General features: G+C 35.3%; 2 protein-coding genes across 2 annotated transcripts in view; both read right to left on the bottom strand.

Moving 5' to 3' along the window:
• Positions 1-1,962: 1,962 nt before the first annotated feature.
• Positions 1,963-2,702, bottom strand: LOC311630882 (small ribosomal subunit protein eS8-like; the record flags this gene model as incomplete). The annotated part of the gene is made up of 1 exon (XM_084900397.1): positions 1,963-2,702. The coding sequence occupies one exon, from the start codon at positions 2,700-2,702 to the stop codon at positions 2,109-2,111; it is 594 nt and encodes a 197-aa protein (XP_084756523.1). The 3' UTR covers positions 1,963-2,108.
• GEN1 (GEN1 Holliday junction 5' flap endonuclease) overlaps positions 2,273-14,323 on the bottom strand; it is a 28,455-nt gene continuing 16,404 nt past the window's right edge. The window contains exons 7-14 of the mRNA XM_084900390.1: positions 13,537-13,631; positions 11,361-11,511; positions 9,767-9,803; positions 9,595-9,675; positions 8,654-8,784; positions 6,966-7,027; positions 4,851-4,991; positions 2,273-4,338 (exon numbers count right to left, since the gene is read on the bottom strand). Of these exons, the coding sequence (XP_084756516.1) occupies positions 3,032-4,338; positions 4,851-4,991; positions 6,966-7,027; positions 8,654-8,784; positions 9,595-9,675; positions 9,767-9,803; positions 11,361-11,511; positions 13,537-13,631 (2,005 nt within the window). The 3' untranslated portion in view covers positions 2,273-3,031. The remainder of the gene's footprint in view (positions 4,339-4,850; positions 4,992-6,965; positions 7,028-8,653; positions 8,785-9,594; positions 9,676-9,766; positions 9,804-11,360; positions 11,512-13,536; positions 13,632-14,323) is intronic.

Below are 14,323 nucleotides of genomic sequence, written 5' to 3'. Positions count from 1 at the left end.
GGAGCTGCCCCCAGTCCACAGGCCCCGATTGCTGATGGGGCCTGCCCACCAAACTCCCAGCCCCTCCCCCTGGCCCGCAGGTCCCGATTGTCTGGTCAGGGCTGGGACAGGGAACCAGGGATGGATGGCAGGGGATGCGGGTGGCAAGGGAAGGAGGAGGCAGGAAGGCAGGGAAACTGATTGGCCCTGATAGCTAGCCAGGCCTAGGGACCCCACCTGTTCAGGAATTTCGTGCGCCGAGACTCTAGTTGTTGTATATTATATGAGGTAGCAGGTCAACTTCATTATTTTGCATGTGTCTATCCAGCTGTACCAGTAGCATCTGCTGAAAGACTCTTGTTTCCCCCTAAGTTGTCTTGGCACTCTGGTTGAAAATCAATTAAAACATAAATGTGAGAGTGTATTTCTGGACCCTCAATTCTATTCCACTGATTATATATATATATATATATATATATATATATATATAATCTACCTTTATATGATGACAACAAATTCTTCATTACTGTTAGCTTTGTAGAAAATTTTCAAATCAGATTTAAGAAGGGCAAGTCCTCCCATTTCTCTTTTTTAAGATAGCTTTGCCTATTCTGTGTCCCATAAATTTCCATAAGAATTTTACAATCAGCTTGTCAGTTTCTGCAGAGAAATCAGCTGAAATTGATGGGGATTGCACTAAATCTGTAATTAGTTTGCCATCTTAATATCAAGTCTTCTAATCATGAACATGGAATGTCTTTCCATTTATTTAAATTTCTAAAATTTTCCATTCAACAATACTTTTGCAGTTTTTAGAGTATAATTTTTTTATTTCTTCTGCTAAATTACAAAGCATTTTATTCTTTTAGTGCTGTTGTACACAGAATTTTCTTAACTTCATTTAGTATTACTCATTGAAGACATATAGAATCACAATTGATGTTTGTATATTGATCTTAAATCCTGCAACCTTGGTGAACTCATTTATCAGTTCTAGTAGTTTTTAGTGGATTCCTTAGGATCTTGTATACTCAAAATGTTGTCAACTGCAAATATTGAATTTTACTTTTTCCTTTCCAATCTGATTGCCTCTAGACTAAGCATGCCAAACTTGAGGCCGCTGGGCCACATGGCTCATTTAAATATAAAAGGCATATGGCATACAGGCCGCGAGTTTGACATGCTTGCTTTAGACCAGTGGTCAGCAAACTCATTAGTCAACAGCCAAATATCAACAGTACAATGATTGAAATTTCTTTTGAGAGCCAAGTTTTTTAAACTTAAACTTCTTCTAACGCCACTTCTTCAAAATAGACTCGCCCAGGCTGTGGTATTTTGTGGAAGAGCCACACTCAAGGGGTCAAAGAGCCGACTGTGGCTGGCTAGCCGCAGTTTGCCCATCACGGCTGTAGACATTTTGAATGATAAATGAATAAACACCTTAATATTTGGAGATGCTGAACTCAATATTATATAGATTAATTGTTAAAATAAAAGAAAAAGAAAAATGTGCTATAGAAGAAAAAGAAAACCTAAAAAATCCTACCAAACTAGAAGGCAAGAGAAGAAATCTAATTCTCACATCATTATTAATTAGCTGTGTGATCCTCAACAAATTTCTAATTTTCTTCTGATTACATATTCTACTTTTCAAATCTTTTTTTTTTTTCCTTTTGGCATACCTGTTAACTTCTGGGGATATAGAAAGAGTAGCTTTCCTTAGTTTATTCAGCATTACAACCATGATTTTTACTATATATATATAGATCATCTTCCTCCTTTCCCATTTTTCCCTCAGAAAAGAGAATAAAGTTACCAAAGCAATAGAGTATACTAAAAGTATCTTCACATGGAGAGAAATATAACTCTCAAAAAAGGCACAATAGAAGACATTGAGATTATAGGCAATTATAAAGAATTATCTTCTTGGGAACAAGCTGAAATATAAACACTATAGAGGTTTGTGTAAGAAATGAGTATAAATGAACAAAAAGATGAAGCCTTTACTCTGCCTAGTACTATATTTACATTTTTTTTTTTTTTTTTTTTTTTTAGCACACACACCTTTATTACATGAGCTAACACAGGAGGGAAGAGGGTTTATTTGCCTTTCCGGGCCTTGATTTTCCTCAAATAGAACTCCAGCTCCTTGCCCTCGAGCACATAGCCATCTGCTCGCCGCACTGGCCTGGTCTTGAAGCGATGCATGCGAGAAGCTTGCCCTGCTGGAACTGCTCCTCGAGAAGACTGCTGATTTTGGCGTTCTTTTTCCTTTCATCGTATTTCTTCTGAATTTTCTTCGATCGTTTTTTGTTCAAAATCTCTTCCTCTTCAGGAGTCAGCTTAGCCCCCTTCTTGCGGCCCAGGGGCAGTGCGTAGTGGGACTCGTACCACTGTCGGTAGGGCGTGCTGACCACCAGCACGATGCAGTTCTTCACCAGGGTCTTGGTGCGGACCAGCTCGTTGTTGGAGGCATTGTAGACAACATCAATAATCCTTGTTTTGCACGTACAACACTCTGAGCCCCAGAAGTTGCCCACGTCCAGCCTCAGGGCACGGTACTTCTTGTTGCCTCCTCCCACTCGGACTGTGTGGATGCGGCGGGGTCCGATCTTCGTGTTGGCAGCAGGGCGTCCCAGCTCATACTTTCGCTTCTTGTGGTAGGGCTTCCTCTTGCCCCCGGTCTTGCGGCGCTTGTGCCAGTTGTCCCGGGAGATCCCCATAGCTCGGTGCCGGCTGGAAAGAGCACTGTATTTACACTTTAAAACTACAATATGACTAAAGAATAGTCAATGAAGATACAAAATATGGCAAAAGTGAGTTTTAAAAATATACATTATCTACAGTTTTGACTACAAAGATTATCTTTTAAAATGAAAATTTTAGATAATTTTTTAAAATTATAATTTTGATTAAAATGGCAAAAAGAATCTCCTGACATATAAACTACATTACATTTTTCTGCCAAACATTAATAATTAGACACCTTCCTTCTGCCTCTGCTAATGCTGATGATCCCAGAATATTAACTAACACTTAAACATTTTTAATTTCAAGTGTTTTGGAACCTCAGTTTTAATCTCTGACATAAAGGAAGAGGACTATCCAAGCAAGTACCAGAGTCATCTTTTTCCTTCTGACACTGTGGGAAACCCAGAGAACCTTTGGCTGCATCTGGGAAACAGTTTTCTTCATTTACAGCTGTTTTAGAAGTCTGGACATATTGTTCCGTCTCTTTCTTATGTATCTTAGGGTTACTCAATTTGTTGGCATCATTTTTCTGGAATTGGGCTGGTTTGTGCTTCTGAAAACTCTGCTTCGTTTTCTCAGTTGCATTCACAGCTTTCCCAAACACTGAGGCACTTTTTTCATCAGAGGCATATCTGTCAAGGCAAACACTTTTCTTTGTTACAATTTTCTGAGTGGTTTGCAAGTCAACATTTCTATTATGATCTAACGAAGTATTTGGTGGCTTGACTCCGGCCTCAGAGGTCTTTACTATCATGTTTTTGACAGAATAGGGTAAAGAAGTATTCATTTTATAGTTTTCTTGAAACAGCTGGTCTCCTTTTTGAACTTCAGAGTTCCTAGATTCCTTTTGCAAATAACTTCCCAGATCCTTTGAAAGATGTGATGGACAATCAGAACTACTGTTAGCATTACAACATTTGTTTGCTGTGCGTACGGATAAAGTTTCCAGGTCTGATTGTACATTACCCAGAGGATGTAATGACTTTTTAAGTATTCGTTCCTTTAAAGGCAGGTCCTGTCGATGTAAGTCAGTAATGCCAGAAGACAGATGCTCTTCAGGATTAGTCTTTTGAAGATCACAACTTAACACTTTATTTATGTTTGTGGTGTACCATTCTGAGTCACATGACAATTGTCCTGGGATACATTTAAAGCTATGAGGGATGGCTGTTTTAAGTCCTGATTTTAAGCCATGAGAGCAAGTATTCCTTGGAATAGCTGGAGAATTACTAAAAGAAGTTCCCTCCCAGTCAATGCTGCTCAAGTTTAAATCAGCAATAGCTGACACATTATGGGATGAGATATTCGGTTGACTAGATTCTGAAATTAGAGATTTACTAACAGCTGTAATTTGCTGTGTAGTCAAAGGTTTTGCAGAAGAGATTAACTGTTCTTGAGTATTCAAACAGAGAGCATCTTCAGATAAAAGCAAGCTATTCAATGATGCAGAAAGAGATTCCTGGGGTAATGCAGAATCTGGGAAAATTTCCAAATTTAATTTGGAATTCTGTTTAGAAGAGATTTCACATGTGGGTTTTAAAGTTATGAGTGACTGAAAACTCATCTCATCTGTTTGTTGCAAATTTTCTTTAGGCTTAGTTTTCATGCCTAAAAAGAAAAAAATAATACAATATGATTAAAACCCGTTTTATTTGAATTAACTTGAGTAAACAAATAAACTAAACAGTTCAGAGTGAAAACTACATAAGCAATTTCTGCATTTTTGTTCCAGTGCATTCCTGGAAACTGTGGTGTAAGTAATTATAATAAAATAATTAATGACAACATATTATAAAATATTTTCTCCAGGAAACAATGTTTGATCAAATTCTCTTCCTTAGTTTTTCTATGAAATAAAGAAAATGTATTTGTAATCCAAAATATATTACATATACTACTTGCTCAATAAGTGGTTGGTGTAATTACTATTATTAACACTTAGTTATCAGACACATATGAGAATGGGTTAGTCTTGGCTTTTAGGCTTTAAAATAAAGTATATCAAGACAAAGAAGCAAGTTCTTATATAGAACTTACAGCAAAATTTAGACATATAGATTCGTATAGAAGAGATAGCTCCTCTACAACAGCTGTGTGTGGCTATCAAATGAGATACTTACTTTTCTTTTTCTTTTCTTTAATTTCTAACTTTTGTTTGTGATAAACAGCAACAATCTCTGGAAAAGCTGCTTCAAATAATGATTCTTCTTCTATTGTTTGTAGAACTAATTCTCCATGTTTATCTTCTATAGCATAATATTCTAACAGATTAAAAATACAGTAAAACAGCCTTAATTAGATATGAAAAATTCAATTTTCCAGGTAAACTAAGTCATCCGCAAATGGATGATTTATTGCAAATATTGCTTTATAACATCTCTATTCTAAAAATCTGCTGATTCTAGTATAGAATTGATTTTCTTCTGCCTAACAAGAGCTGGAAGGAGATTACCTTATTTATTTTTTTTATATTCCTTATTGTTTAAAGTATTACATATGTCTCCTTTTCCCCCCATTGATCTCTCTCCAGCCATTCCCACCCCCAAGCATATGCTCTCACCCCCTACTGTATGTGTCTATGGCTTATGTTTATATGTATGCATACATGTCCTTTGGTTGCTCTCTTACCCCCTAAGTTGCCCCCTCTTCTTCCCCCCGGCCTTCCCTTTGAGGTTGGACGGTCTGTTTGATGCTTCTATGTCTTTGGATCTATTTTTCTTCATCAGTTTTTGTTCATTATATTCCACAAATAAGTGAAATTGTGTGCTATTTATCTTTCTCTGACTGGATTATTTTGCTTAGCATAATGCTCTTAAGGTCCATCCATGCTGTTGCAAATGATAAAAGTTTCTTCTTTTTTACAGCAGCTAGTATTCCACTGCATAGATGTATTCATCTGCTGATGGGCACTTAGGATATTTCCAAACGTAGCTATTGTAGATTGTGCTGCTATGAACGGTGTATATATCCTTTCTGATTGGTGTTTCTGATTCCTTAGAATATTTCCTAGAAGTGGGATCACTGGATCAAATGGGAGTTCCATTTTTGATTTTTTGAGGAAATTCCATACTGTTTCCCATAGTGGCTATACCTATTCTGTCATGTATGAGGTAGTACCTCATTGTTGTTTTTATTTGCATCTCTCAGATGATTAGAGACTTTGAGCATGTTTTCATATGTTTCTTGACCTCTGTATGTCCACTTTTGGAAAGTGTCTATTTCCTTTGCACATTTTTTTTTTTATTGGATTGTTTATATTCCTTTTGTTAAGTTGTATGAGTTTCCTATGAAGATTGGGTCTGCTTCCAAACAGTCTTCAAAATTCTTTAGCTTTCTATCTTCTTATTGCTTAGAACTGTTTATCTAATTCTTGTTTTGTTTTGTTTTTTGTTTTAAATATATTTTATTGATTTTTTACAGAGAGGAGGAGAGAGGGATAGAGAGCTAGAAACGTCGATGAGAGAGAAACATTGACCAGCTGCCTCTTGCACACCCCCTACTGGGGATGTGCCCGCAACCAATGTATATGCCCCTGACCGGAATCGAACCCGGGACCTTTCAGTCAGCAGACCGACGCTCTACCACTGAGCCAAACCGGTTTCAGCTGTTTATCTAATTCTTTATTAATTTCATCCTTCAAGTTACCTAGAACTTAAACCTTCATTGATAAATTTATTCTCTCAATCATTCACCCATAATCACACAATATCATCTCAATGCCAAACAGAAATGAAATTGGGATTGTTTTCCATTTAAATAATCTGTGCTTTTCTTGCCTTTGGTTTTGGTGCTAATTCAGAGTTTACTGTATTCTTTCCTATAGCAAAAATAAGAGTAAGACAACGAAAAGTTCCCGTGAAAACTAAAGAGTGAGAAAATGAGAAGAGTACCCCACGTGCTGCTTAGCAACCTTGATTTCTTTAGAAGCAGCTACACGGTGCAATCCAATGAGCAGTATTTTCTAGAAATATACCAATCCAAACTATTTCCATATTATTTTTTAAATATTAAGTACAAAAGAAATGCCAATTAAAAAAACTAAAAGTTATTTGAAATTTTCAATCTTGGTATTAGTCAAAGCCTATTTAAATAGCATAGGGAAACTATGAAATTAACCCCGGGTACATATTTCTTCTCTATTTTTTACATACATACATATATTTTACATATGTGTACAATATTTGCTAAACATGTATGGTTTAATGTTATAAAAGCTGCTTAAACTGAATACATACCAGGCTTTTCCCACTCTATTTCAAAGCAATGAACTCCATTTCTGACCCGATTTTTAACAATTCTGAAAAACAAATTCATCTAATGAAGTCCAATTGCTGAGTTATTGGAAGTTTTCAATTTATATATTGAATAATTCAATATTCATTGATTCTTATTCTATTTTTACAATATTAAAAATATTGAAAGGAATTATTACATTGTTATTCAACTAATTTACGCAGATTTTATTGTTAGGGGTATAGGGTTTATAATTATTAGAGCGTATAAATATTGTTCTTTTCATTATTATTCAGTGTGGCATTTTTCCATAATAATTTTTGTTTTAAAGTCTATTCAGTTTCTGTTAATTTTGCTACATATCACTTTGGTAAATATTTGCCTGGTATTTCTTTTAAGTCTCTTTATTTTCTAACTTAATGTATATTCTGTACATGTCCTATAAGAATATTGCTGAATTTTGTTTACTCATCCAATATAATGTCTTCTAATAGATGAGATAAATCTACTTACATTTATTGTGATTACTAACATAGTGGAAGTCATTCCTATTTGTTATTCTGTGTTGTCTATAAGCAAGCTTTTTCTTCACTATTTCCCCCTTCCTCCTTCTTATACTCTTTTGGCTTGGTAATTTTGTGTGTGTGTGTGTGCGTGTGTGCGTGTGTTTTTAATTCTCACCTGAGGCTATGATTACTGATTTTAGAAAGAGGAGGAGGAAAGAGAGAGGGAGAAACATCAATGTGAGAAATATCGATTTGTTAACTCCAGTATGTGTGCCCTGATCAGAATCGAGCCTGTAACTTTTAGGGATGGTGCTTCAACTAACGGAATCACCAGGCCAGGGCTTGGTTTGATAGTTTTATTTTATGAATTGGTTGGAAGATATTGTATCTCTAATGTTTTAGTAGTTACCCTTATATGTCTACATATACACTTTGGAAGTTTCTGACCATATTTAAACCATTAAGCAATATGCAGCTATTTATATATTTTTTCAGTCAGTTTATTAATTTAGCTATGTTTTATCAATTTTGTGCTGCCCACTATTCCTTGTTAACTACATTTTCCCCCTGGGTTCAGTTTTCTTCTTGCTGAATGAAGTACAGTACATCCTTTAATAGTGCTTTTAATGAGGACCTGTGAATGGTAAACTCTTAGTCTTCATTTGTCTGAAAATGCCTTACCAACCAGCGAATAATATTCTAATAATGTTTAAGCTGCCAATTATTTTGAAATATTATTCTATCATATCCTGACATCTATTACTATTATGAAAGATGTGTGCTATCTCATTGTCTTTTCTTTGTTGCCTATCTTTTTTCTTTGATTCTTTCCTGCAAACTTTTTATTTTGAAAGTTTTAAACCTTCAGAAAACTTGCAAGAATAGTACAAAGATCACTCACATACCCTTCACCGAGGTCCCTCTATTCACTTTACATTTTTGTCCCTTTTTGGTCACTGAAATAGTTATCTGGTTAAGCCTAGCTATAATTTCTTCTAATCTATTATAACTATGTGTTCAAAGCAGAAAAGTATGTCAGAGTATGAAGTTATTATGTTATCTTGGTTGTAAGCCCTGATTAAGCTTTTATTATTCCGGGAGACCTTTCCTCTATCTTTACAAAAATATTAAGAAGAAAATTTTAGATCCTAAGATATTCAAATGCAAACACACACAATTCATACCGAATTGGCTGGAGTTGATTAGAGTCTCTTCTACCAAGTTTTCTTTCTATCATGTCATAGTGGGTCAAAAGTACCAACAATTTCTCACATGCATAGTGATTGGGCCACTCCATTTTTTCAAGAGTAAATCTCTGTAAATATAATAAAAATGAAATAAGGCTTTATCTTTTGGAGACAAAGAGCACTCAGATGATATTTTTTCTTCAGAACGAACATTAAAGTATTCTCACTGACAGAACAATGAGCCTCCTCAGGAGCCAATAGTACACAGGGATTGTGAGGGTTCTCCATTTGGATGTCAGCATGATATTTCCTAGATGGTGGTAAGTTACTTAACTTCTCTCAACCTCAGGTAAAATAAAACCCAGCTCACAGATTATGAAGATTAAGTGACCTTATATGTTTTTTAAAAAAGCAAATTTTAAATGTTCAATAAATGTTGGTTACCATTATTTCTTTTGTTGATAGGAATAAGCAAGAAGTACTTATAATTTACTGAGCCATTGTTTCCCTACCCACTCTATTAGGGGTTAATATAAATAATCTCATTTAATCCTTATAGTTACTTTGTAAGATAATAGTATTTCTATTTTGAGGATAACACATATCCAGTGTCACAAAGTGAATGATAGACTATCCAGATTTAAATTTATGTAACTGATTACAAATCACAATGTCCATGCAAATTATACGACCTCGCCTAACAGAATACTCGATCCTGACATTCTTTGGTTATCAGCCCCTCTCTCTCAATGCACCCCTGAATACAATATATCTGTACAAGATATTTAAGGTGTTTTCTAACAAACAGCATAATTATAATTTGCCTTATGGTCTGCAAAGTACGGTTTCTATGTAGCAAAGAAATGAAGACAAAGTGATTATTCCTTCTATCTTCCTAGTACTCAACTTCATACTGTAAAGAATTTATTTTTAGATACCTGAAACAATAATAAATCAGGTCTTTGATACCTGATTGCCTTTTCCAATTTATCCTTGTTCAAAAGGAATTCTTGAATAACCTAACAAGAGAAAAGAAAACAGGAAACGAGACTTCAAACTTTAAAAAAAGAAAACTTCTGAAATAAACACACTTGAATTATTAGTTATTACCTCATGGAATGGGAATCCCTCACAGCGGTAAGCTTTTCTGAAAATAGATTATACACACGTTATTAATATAATCAGATTAAAACTATCTCATCTCATTTAATGAAAAATGTCCTTGTATAATATCTCAGTCATCAAGCTTCACTTTGAATAACTATTGAGTCGGCAGCTAAGTAATTGCGGGTTTCACACATATATGCTTCAGTTGAATTTTTAGGTTTGCAGACGTAGTACAAATGTAAAACACATTTTGTTATTTGATAGTTGGCTATTCAGCTGTTAATCAGTAAAAAAAGTTTTTTTTATCTGTTTTGTAGTTTTCGTTTGGCGTTCGTTGAAAAATGGAAAATCAAAAGGAACATTTTCGTCATATTTTGCTTTTTTATTTCCGCAAAGGGAAAACGCATCGCAAGCTCATAAAAAGTTATGTGCTGTTTATGGTGACGAAGCCTTAAAAGAACGGCAGTGTCAAAATTGGTTTGCCAAATTTCGTTCTGGTGATTTTTCACTCAAAGATGAAAAACGCTCTGGTAGTCCAGTTGAAGTTGATGACGCCCTAATCAAAGCAATAATCAATTCGGACTGTCACAGTACAACACGTGAGATTGCAGAGAAGCTTCATGTATCACATACATGCATTGAAAATCACTTAAAACAACTTGGCTATGTTCAAAAACTCGATACATGGGTTCCTCACGAACTGAAAGAATCACAGTTAATGCAACGCATTAGCAGCTGCGATTTGCTAAAGAAACGTAATGAAAATGATCCATTTTTAAAACGACTGATAACTGGCGATGAAAAATGGGTTGTTTACAACAATATCAAGCGGAAAAGATCGTGGAGCAGGCCAGGTGAACCAACTCAAACAACATCAAAAGCTGATATTCATCAAAAGAAGGTTTTGTTATCAGTTTGGTGGGATTACAAAGGAATTGTCTACTTTGAACTCTTACCACCCAACCGAACGATCAATTCTGATGTCTACATTGAACAACTAACGAAATTAAACAATGCAGTTGAAGAAAAGCGGCCCGAATTGACAAATCGAAAAGGTGTTGTATTCCATCATGACAATGCAAGGCCACACACATCTTTGGTCACTCGGCAAAAATTAATGGAGCTTGGTTGGGATGTTTTGCCACATCCACCATATAGTCCTGACCTTGCACCATCTGATTACTTTTTGTTTCGATCTTTACAAAACTCCTTGAATGGTAAAAATTTCAATAATGATGATGATGTCAAATCGTACCTGATTCAGTTTTTTGCTAATAAAAACCAGAAGTTTTTTGAACGTGGGATTATGATGCTGCCTGAAAGATGGCAAAAGGTCATTGATCAAAATGGGCAATACATTACAGAATAAAGTTATTTAGTTCCATGAAAAAATTGTTTAAAAAATCCGCAATTACTTAGTTGCCGACCCAATATTATATTACCATCTCCTGAAATGGCCTATATGTTTAGCAGATTCAAGAAAAGGATTTTGTGAAATGTTAATTCAGACATGGGGGAAGGCCTTGTGGAAATACTTCAAACACAGGTGTATAAAATAGGTCATGCCAGAAAAGAATAAGTTAAAAGCAAAACTTACTTCTTAATATTGTTCTCCACTGTGATCAGTTGCCTATCCTGCTCAGTTTGGTGCCACTCACAGGGACAGCAGTATTCATAATCATGCGGTTCACAATATCGATCAGTTTGACATAATTTGCATCCATTATGCTCATGATCCTTAGGTGAACCTTTAGGGCGATATTAAGAAAGTATGATTTTCACTGCTTTTTAGAATTATCTTCTATTATACTTTTTTCCTTGCCCTTATCCAAATTTTCAAAAATGAATACTGCCTAACAGTGTCTGGCTTAAGAAAGGGTTTCAATACATTTAGGTTGACGAGAATAATGCACACCATAGTAATTTTTCAGGTGAGGTAGATCCTAAGCAATTACTATCACCTGACACTTTGTTTCTGCAAATTCCATTATCTGAAAGTTTTCATTTATAACTTGAAATTTTACATTCATAATAATCAATGGAAAAGTTTGCAGTTAATTTGGTAGATAAATACAATTTGGTAGGCTATAATTATTATTGAAAAAGATTACTTACTTTATAGAATAATTTATAAAATGGTTTCCTTAATTAAAATATTAAAAGAATACAGCAATTAATTCCCTCTTTTAGTGTCTAGCTCTAAGTTACCGTGTAACTATTCTTAGATTATGCTTGGAACATGAACAAATTATGACTGTGACAAAGGTGTGGGCCCCTAGTTCCCTTTAAAAGGAAGCATGACCATCTTCATCATTGTTTTGAGAATACAGAAGAACATACATAACTGATATGACCTAACATGATCATTTATAAGTTATCAAGGAAATATAGAATGGAATCTTATCCATAAAAATTTTTTTCTTCAATGATTTCAGCTATAATGTAATAATGTTAATGAAAACATAGTAAGACAAATAGGTAAATGCCGTGGCTAGTGTGACTTGGTTGGTTTGAGTGTCAACCCTTGCACCGAAGGGGGTTTGATCCTCAAGTCATGGTGGGTATGCGAGGCAACTGATGGATGTTCTTCTCTCTCACATCGAGAAAGACTCTCTCTTTCTGTCTCTCCCTCTTCCCTTCTCTAAATTCAATGGAAACACATCCTCAGGTGAGAATTAAAAAAAAAAAAAAAAAAAAAAAAAGACTAATACATAAAGCAGAATTTCTTTTAAAAGATGAACTAACATGATCTCAATCTCTCCTGAAAGTGGAAGACCTTTCTAATCTACTACGTATCAGTGACATCTTCTTCTTCTTCTTCTTTTTTTTAACCAAAATTAATAAAGAGAAACCAAGCTATTTTAAAAAATAATGAACATGTTTTAGAAATTAGTTTTCAGGCACTATCTTCACACAATCAAAATGCACTATAGGACAATTAAGAACCATTTTAATGAAACAAATAGTTTCAATTCCTTTTTCCCAATATTATTAGTGTATTTTTCCACTTAAAATAGATTTCTATATTAAAAACATAATTTTAAGATCTAAGTAATTTGGATTAATAACTTTGTGCTTGTTCTATATTTATATCACTTTATTTCATTCAACTAACATTTACTGAGTGTCTATTAAGTATATACTAGTGGCCTGCACCCTCTCCAATCTGGGACACCTTGGGGGATGTCCAACTGCCAGTTTAGGCCCAATCCCAACTGGCAGTCGGACATCACTCTCACAATCTGGGACTGCTGGCTCCTAACTGCTCACCTGCTGGACTGCCTGATTGCCCCTAACCCCCTCTGCCTGCCTTCCTGATTAGCCCCAACTGACATACCCTAACAGCCGATCACCTCCAACTGCCCTCCCCTGCTGGCCTGATTGCCCCTATCTGCCCTCTCCTACCAGCCTGATCATCCCCAATTGCCCTCCCCTGCTGGCCTGATTGCCCCCAACTGCCCTCCCTTGCCAGCTTGATCACCCCCAACTGCCCTCCCTGCCAGCCTGATCCCCCTAACTGCCCTCCCTGCCGGTCTGATTGCCCCCAACCACCTCTGCCTTGGCCCTGCCACCATGGCTTTGTCTGAAAGGATGTCCGGAAGATCTCCTGGTCTAATCACATTTTACTCTTTTATTAGTAAAGATGACAACTCCTGTCTCTGAGGATTCCTAATCTAGCAGAAAGATAATATAAAATGTAGCTATAAAACAGGGGTGAAAATGTGGGTATCTGACACTAACACTTCAAGATATCATTCCCTATGTTTGCTTACCTGGATGGGAACACACTGAGCAATGAGCCAGTTTTTTAATAACTAGTGGTTGTTGATTAGAGTCACAAGATTTGTCTTCACTCCATTGAATAAACCTTTAAAAGAAAATGGTTTTAAAAAGTAAAAACAAACACAAAAAATCCCGAGGTCAGCAAAGTGCCATGTTCTCAAATATCAGGTTATTCTGTTCCCTCCCAACCTACTAACTTGTTTTCCATTTGGTGGTAAAGTTACTGTCTAAATTAGAAAAACCCTCAATTAACGTATCTCAATTTTTAGATGTGTCCCCAAGAACAGAAGAATTCCAACAGGGGAGGAGAAAGAGTGTCAGAACAGGGGAGAGGGAGAGAAAGAATGTGCGTGCGTGTGTGTGTATACTGATATATTCATTCAGCATTTATTTTTAAAAAAAGAATTTTTACTTATGCATACATGTAGGGAGAATGATTCATATACATTTGTTTTTTATATATTTTTTAAGTTCCAGAGTATAAAACATGATTCTCTAAAGAGAATCATGAACACTTCTGTATATCATCATAAGGGTCAAGGGCAACATATAACACTAAATAAAACATGAGGTTTCTGGGTAAGAACTGTTTTAAAAATCCAGATAATTTGAAATTGTCATTTTCTTATTATCCTTTCCAAACAGCATAAGCATTACTTGTTTAATGAAAGATTTTAAGAAAATGTATATTACTGTTAAAATCTTTACTAAATAGTTAATTTAAAAAATATATATTTTCATTGATTTCAGAGAGGAAGAGGAAGAGAGAGATACAAA

Source organism: Pipistrellus hanaki (assembly GCF_964339955.1).
Source record: "Pipistrellus hanaki genome assembly, chromosome: 12".
Classification (NCBI taxonomy): domain Eukaryota; kingdom Metazoa; phylum Chordata; class Mammalia; order Chiroptera; family Vespertilionidae; genus Pipistrellus; species Pipistrellus hanaki.
This window is presented reverse-complemented; position numbering and strand designations above follow the sequence as displayed.